We start from the raw sequence: 7,515 nt of genomic DNA, 5'->3' as shown, positions 1-7,515 counted from the left end.
TGTCCTCTAAAGATTAGAAGACACTCCTGATTCTTTTGTCTACATTCTGAGTAAAGATACTCAGAGTGCTGAACCCCACAGCAGGTCTTTCTGAGATATGATACCTCTTCCCACCCTTTCCTCTGAGTTGAAACCAACAACTTGGACACCAATTTTAAGCCATTACTTTTTCTGTTTGACCATTGAGAGTCTACATATACTACCCAAGCTTGACAACAGGACTGCTCTATAGGAATCTGTTAAAATTCTCCTAGAATCATGATAATATAATGTGAGAGCCTCATGTTTGTGATTCTTTGGTCATGTCAGCAACCCCCAGAGAGTGCTCACTTCACAGGTGTTAAGGCAGAGGCCCAGGGAGATGACTTACCCAGGCACCAGCTAAGTGCTGGTAAGGCCACAACTGGGCTCCTAGTTTGCCGATTCCCAGTCTAGCATGCTACTGGGGTGGAGATGGCACAAAGGCACCTGGTGCTCCACCTTTTCTCAGGGCTTCCCAGACACCTGAGACAAAGCTGGGAAGTCCCACTGCACACCCACTGTATGCCTGCCCTCCCCTCTGAGGCAGAGATACAGAAGAGTGAGGAAGGAAAGGGAAAAATCAAAAGAAGGAAAATGTCCCTGGGGAAGATGAGAAGCAGGCTCTGGAGCTTTTGCACCCACCCAGAAAGGTGAGAAAAAAGAAAACATGCTATCGTGGGAAGTTGGGTCCTTCTCTTACCCTCAAGACCTAGTTCTAGCCTCCTGAGGGCTTATTAGTTGAGGAAAGTGGCTTTAGGAAAAGCTAGTCTCAGAAACGTATGTTGTCAGCCATTTACTGATGCAAATAAATGGTCTCTGTTACATAACAGAAATCCATGCCTGTCTGTAGACAGTCCTTGCAATGGCCATAACTCTGGGTAACTTTGCATTTGTAGGGATGTGACAAGAAAGCCATGGTGTGGGACATGCGCTCCGGCCAGTGCGTGCAGGCCTTTGAAACACATGAATCTGACATCAACAGTGTCCGGTCAGTGAGTAGAATGTTCACGTTGCTTCTGCGTTCTCCACGCTCCCTGAGCTGGGGTAATACTTAGCCCACAGGAACCGCCTCCAGGCTCAGTTTACTTGGCTGAGAGAGGCCTTCCCCAGTGGGAATGTCTGATTTGTGGTGGGCCTGAACAGCACTTCAGATCTCTTGGGGAATTTGAATTTAATTATCAAGTCAGTGTTTCTTGTTCATTCATTCAACAAGTATTGAACACTTACTTATATGCTAGACATTATTCCAGGAACCAAGAATACTGTTGTTAACAAGATACTTTCCTGTGTATTCATGAAATACAGCTTTAAAATGTGCATTCTCTCACCCATGCTTTTCCTTCTACCTTGGACCCTCTTCCTCTACTGGCCATTACTCTATCAGGTCTCAACTTAGGCTTCCCTCTCTCTAGGAAGCCTGATTACGGAGAATAGAATGACTATAATAGAAATAATCATCATTTAGTGAATGTTTTTTATTTTGCACCATCCCACATCCTTTGTATATACTGTCTTATTTCATCTTTACAACAGGGAACGTGCATTATCATCCTCACTTTTCAGATGAGGAAAGTCACTTGCCAAGAGCATCCCATGTGGTAAATAGTCAGTGCATTGATCTGCATGTGGCTCTGTGTGCATAATTCCAGTGTCTGAGTTTATAACCACTTTCTTATTCCTGAGCTCTGAGCCAAGTCTTGGGAATGAGGTATGTGACTGAGGAAAAACTACGAGTACGGGGACCTGCTCTGTATTCAGTGCCTGGTGCAGATACATATATTATCTCATTTACTCCTCATCAACACTCTGTAAGACAAGTGTCAGTGCCCCTGTTTACAGGGAGGAAAAACTAGAGACCAGTAGGTCTGCCAGACAAACCTCCCTTTCTGGCCTCTGTAGCGAGTGGTCCTTGTGTGCCAGAAGTGGAGATTCCGATTCCAAGGACCTAGCATGAGACAGCCTTCCCAGATGGCTCTGATGGGCACCCAGGATTGGGAATCACCACTCTAAATAAAGTGCTTTCTCCCCTAACTTCCTCTCTGCAGATACTACCCTAGTGGAGATGCCTTTGCCTCAGGATCAGATGACGCTACGGTATGTTTCTAAGTTACTGAGAGCTTGCCTATTTGAAAGAGATCTGTTGACCATTTCATTTCTTTTAAATAACTTTTTTTTCTTACCATCTGATTTCACTTATAAGTGGAATCTAAAAAGCAAAATAAATGAACAGACAAAACAAAAACAGACTCATAAATACAGAGAACAGATGGTTGCCAGATGGGAGGGGGTTGGGGAAGTAGGTGAAAAAGGTGAAGGTTAAGAAGTACAAATTGGCAGTTACAAAATAGTCACAGGGATGTACAGTACAATATAGAGGATATAATCAATAACACTGTAACAACTTAGTGTATGGTGTCAGGTGGGTACTAGACTTACGGGGGATCACTTTGCAGGTTATATAAATGTCTAGCCACTATGCTGCACACTTGAAACTAATATAATATTGAATGTCAACTGTAAGAAAAATTAAAATTAATTAACTTTTTTCTAATTACAAAAGTAACATATATTCAATGAAGAAACTTGGGGAAAAATTAAATTACTTTAATTTCCCTATACCCAAGAAAATCAAAATTAGGTGAATTCCTTCCTCTCTTTTTTTTAAAAACTAAATGCTTTCTAATTTGCTTTTTTCACTTAGCAATAAATTGTGAACATTTTCCCATGCCAATAGAATTTTTCTACATTATATTTTCTTAGGGATTGAATAGTTTTTCATATTACAGACATGCCATCAATTACTTAAGCAGTCTTCAATTTTAGGACATTTAGGTTTTTTTCAAGGTTTTCTTTTCTGTTAGAAACACTACTACAAGTAAATGTTTTGGAAACCTCTCGTTATTTCCTTTGAATTAATTCTCAGACGTGAACTTACTGACTTAAAAACAGACCTTGTTTCAAGGCCTTTGATACTCATTGAAAAATTATGTTGACTGATTTTTCAAGAGAAAAAAATACCTTCTTGTGCCTTGAAAATATCAAATATCCTATTAAATAATGGGTTTCATTCTGATTTACTACTATGGAAGAAATTATAAAGGAATAGGTTGAGAATTTTGATAATAAATATTTAATACTTCTGTAGGTCAAAAATATATAACAAAATATAAGTGCTTACATTTTGGAAAAAATCCCCGCTACATATATAACAGATCAAATTGAAATACTTTCGATATGAATGGCGTGGCATAATCAATAAGGCAAATACCCCAATTTGAAAAAGAGATAAAAGACAGGCCATTTATAAGACAGTACATCCAAAATGGCAAGTAAACAACTGAAAATGTTTTCAAAGTTACCTCTAATCCAAGAAATAGAAGTTGAAATGATCAGATGCTCATTTGCCAGAGAAAGGCACCATGGTGATTGTGTGGGGAAGGAAACTTAGACAAGGCTGAGTCAAGCCTCTCCTTCTAGAGGGCAGTTTTGTGATACGAATTAAGAGTAACAAATATTCATCCCATTTTAATACACACATAAAATAGAAATAAGACTGAAGGAACTAGCCTAGGTATTAGTAACTTCCACTAAGATTTAGGATGACTTCTCTTTCTTTCTTTATGCATTTCTGAGTTTTTTTGTATTTTCTACGATGAAAATGTATCCTTTATCAGGAAAAAAGATGGGTTTCATTTTTGGTTTTGTACTACCCAAAGAAACCTTCTATATTTGCTGTTTCTTTAAATCTCCACTGATCCTTTGAGATTAATAGGAATCAGGATTGAGAGAGAAAATTCTAGGAGAGAAAATGAAAGAGTATTTCCCTTATCCCTGAAAAAGTACACAAGCTACTGGCACCTGCTGGTAGCTCTGTGGTCATCGCTTCACCAACTGGAGCCAAAAGTAAGCATGTCTTTGTCTGTTTACACCCCCAGTGTCGCCTCTATGACCTCCGGGCAGACAGAGAGGTCGCCATCTATTCCAAAGAAAGTATCATATTCGGAGCATCCAGCGTGGACTTCTCCCTCAGTGGTAAGATTTTATTTCAGAAACTCCCAGGACTGTAATACAAGACCTGAATGAAACCCAGCTCTCTATCAGGCAGCCCCTCAATTAAATTTCCTGCAGGTTGATATGCTAAATGGTCTACTTTTTTGCTCTCCTAATATTGTTCTTTAAGATATAATGGATCAACATTCTTACATGCAGTGCCTTTAAGAATTTCCTCCCCGCTTTCCATTCTGCCCTTCGTACTCAAAAAGGGACTTTTTTTTTTTCAGAAGTGGATGGGATGAATCATGAGTCTCTTTCTCAATGCTCTGAAGATCGTGGCACCTCTGCCTTTGGAGCTGGGGAGGCTGCTAGTGACCATTAAGGCAGCACTGATAATTCCTCAGCCCCACCCCACCCCCATTCTGCATCTGAGTCTTTGGGCATGCATGCTGCTACTGCTACCTGAAACATCTTTTCTTTCCCTCATCTGCATGGCAAACTCCTATTCAGCCCTCAAGAGCCAACGTAAATGTCACTTCCTCTGCAATGCCCTCCTTGATCTCCCTTACTCTATGATCACACAGCACATTACAATACCTGAGAACTTCCATTATAGTCCTTACTACATGGTACTACAATGATTTATGTGTCTGCCTGCCCACCACCACCCTCCCCATCCACAGTGGGCAGCAGCTGTGCTTTCTCCTCTTTGAATCCCCAGGGCAAATCACAGTGCCTGGTACAGAATGGGAACTAAATCACTGTTTACTGGATGGATGGATGGATGGATGGATGGATGGATGGATGGATGGATGGATGGATGGACAGACAGATGGACAGACGAATGAACAAACGAACAAACAAACGGGTGGGCAAGTGAGTGAGAGTCACAAAAAGAGAAACAGGAAGGAATTGGTTTAATAACCATCATATCCTCCTGCTTTGAGGTCGACTGCTGTTTGCTGGCTACAACGATTATACCATCAATGTCTGGGATGTTCTCAAGGGGTCCCGCGTCTCCATCCTGTTTGGACATGAAAACCGTGTTAGTACTCTACGAGTTTCCCCTGATGGGACTGCTTTTTGCTCAGGATCATGGGATCATACCCTAAGAGTAAGAGAAATCTTTTTTTCTGCTTTACTCTGTGTGAGTGGAGGAGTGACTGGCCTTCCTGAAAGCAGAGGTCAGAGTAAGATGGCAGAGGCCCAGACAGGCAAGTAGAGCTCTAATTTCATCTCCGCTCTTAGCCACAGAAGGAACGAGTAGCCTGGAGAGATAGTGAGTCCCCCATCAATGCAAGTGTTCAAACATAGGTTAAACAACTATGTATCAGCATGTAGGTGAGGGAATAGTTGGGGTAGGTGACCTAAAAGTTTCCTTTTGACCTTAAAAGTCTGATTTTTCTGAGGTTAGCCTTTGAAAAACCAGCTTGCCAATCTCTCCTCCAAGAAGTACAAGGTTCTTCTGTGCTCACAGACCCCTGTGAAGACCACAGAAGGAAGCCCATTAAGCCCATGAAATAACATACCAAATTTCGTGTGTGTGCATTTTTCCAGAAAGTGTCATGGCTTTTATTAAATTCTCAAAGAGCTCCATGGCTTCATCAGATGTTGGCTCCCCAGAGATACCACGAAAATAGCCTTTTCATAAAGCAAAGCTGACCTCAGTGTAGAAGATCACAAATTTGACAGTCTTAGTAGCATCTCAGAAGGGGAGAGCAAAGACAAATATTTATGAAGTTTTAGGGGTTTAAGTCAAGTCTTTTGATGGAAAGACTTAATTAGGATTGGATAAACATGTGACGTAATAGTTTAAGATTGCTGGGCATAGGCTGGGGGCAGAAGAGGATTTTGAAGATGGTCTTGAAAAGTACCAGTTATTTGATGCTCTGTAGTTTTCTGAGAAGTGAGTGTCTCTTCTAAAGAGGATACTTGAGTAGTCTAGTCTTAGGATAGGTAAATAGATACAAGTATTTTTGCACAGTTCCAGAAACAAACAATGAAATTATTTGTGACTTCATCTTCCCGGGCAAGGATTTTCTAAATTAGTAAAGTTGTGTTAATGTACCCAGTGAGCTGTGTGGGTAAAGGTAGTTTTGGTTGTCAGTCTAAGAGTTACCAGTCCATAGTAAGGAAGGCACAGATGCCTTTCAGACAGTTACTTAAGAGAGAGAGGCAGTCCGGTCCAAAGAAGCACCTTTGAGTTGCTGAGGGTAAAGTGTTATTTTTCCAATACATGCAAGTGCTCTAGTTTGGATGGATGGAGGGAGGGAGGGAGGGAGGGAGGGAGGGAGAGAGAGACAGAAACAGAGACAGAGACAGAGAGACTGTGTGTCTGTATCTAAGAGACTTTGATTTTATCTCTTTAAACTCAGGTCTTACAAGTTATTAACTATTAAAGGGATAACAATTATCTGTTTGTGTCTTTGCAGGTCTGGGCTTAATTGCCTCCTCAAATTGCACATATAGGTATCTGAGGATAGAATTTGAAATCGTCATATGTAAATAGATCTTACTTCTAGAGGATCTGAGAGTTTATTGCACCTTAGCTTAAGGGAGCAACTCCATGGCTGAAAGTTTACCAAGCATCTTCAATATTACTGTTAAAACTGCCACCCATGGAAGAGTACCACTGTGAGCCTTCAGCGCTAGGAGAACATCTTCAAGTACAGTGTTTTTCATTTTGAACACTTTTTAAAATTTATTCGTTTTAAAGGTTATTGTCAATTATACTAGTCTCAACTCATTCTATTACCAACAGAATTCAGCATTTAATATATTCCATATTATTTCCTTGAATCAAATTTATTTTCAGAGCACTTTAAAATCTGATTTTTCAAGGTATGCGCTGAATAAGTATCCTCTAGAAGTGATTTTAGTGGACTGTATGAGAAAGACTGTGTTGATTGATATTCAATAGAAGAAAGTTCTAATTCTAGATGTAATTAGACAAAATCACTTTTTTAAAATGTATTTTTATTGTAAAAATATCTTTTTCAGTCCTGCATCATATTGTGGGTTTTTTTGTTTGTTTTTTCAGCTAAAACATGTGAACTGTTATAAAGGAAGCAGAGAGATACATAAAATGGACAGATTGTGTGTTTACAGATTTTGTGATGATGTGATATATCACTGTTATTACTACATGGACAGAACGTTTTCTTTTGAGGGAAAAGGTGAATGCTGTTCATGACACAAATGCTTCTCAGAGCAACCAAAACCTTTCTATGTGGAAACACAAGACAGTAAACTTATTTAAAAACCTATTACTGGTATTAGACATATTAGGGTTAATAGTATCGACTCAGCCTAATGTGGATCTTGTCCATGTCAATTATATTCATATTTATTGTGTTATGAATATAATTACATATACACATTATTTGCTAGGTCTCAAACAATAATATTTCTCTTATATTGAGAAAAAATAGCATAAAAGATATTTTGTCTTTATTTGATATCAGCAATTCCTTCAAGAAGATACTGAGGTCATTTGTTAAA

At 39.6% G+C, this 7,515-nt stretch overlaps 1 protein-coding gene across 1 annotated transcript in view; it reads left to right on the top strand.

Moving 5' to 3' along the window:
* The window catches only part of GNB5 (G protein subunit beta 5), a 43,706-nt gene extending 36,426 nt beyond the window's left edge, over positions 1 to 7,280 (top strand). Inside the window, exons 7-11 of the mRNA XM_023527720.1 lie at positions 918 to 1,009; positions 2,067 to 2,115; positions 3,957 to 4,053; positions 4,962 to 5,128; positions 6,447 to 7,280. Of these exons, the coding sequence (XP_023383488.1) occupies positions 918 to 1,009; positions 2,067 to 2,115; positions 3,957 to 4,053; positions 4,962 to 5,128; positions 6,447 to 6,458 (417 nt within the window). The 3' untranslated portion in view covers positions 6,459 to 7,280. The remainder of the gene's footprint in view (positions 1 to 917; positions 1,010 to 2,066; positions 2,116 to 3,956; positions 4,054 to 4,961; positions 5,129 to 6,446) is intronic.
* Positions 7,281 to 7,515: the final 235 nt, after the last annotated feature.

This window comes from Pteropus vampyrus, unplaced genomic scaffold (assembly GCF_000151845.1).
Source record: "Pteropus vampyrus isolate Shadow unplaced genomic scaffold, Pvam_2.0 Scaffold19, whole genome shotgun sequence".
In the NCBI taxonomy this organism is placed as follows: Eukaryota; Metazoa; Chordata; class Mammalia; order Chiroptera; family Pteropodidae; genus Pteropus; species Pteropus vampyrus.
The sequence above is the reverse complement of the archived record's forward strand: the minus strand, read 5'-3'. Positions and strand labels throughout refer to the sequence as shown.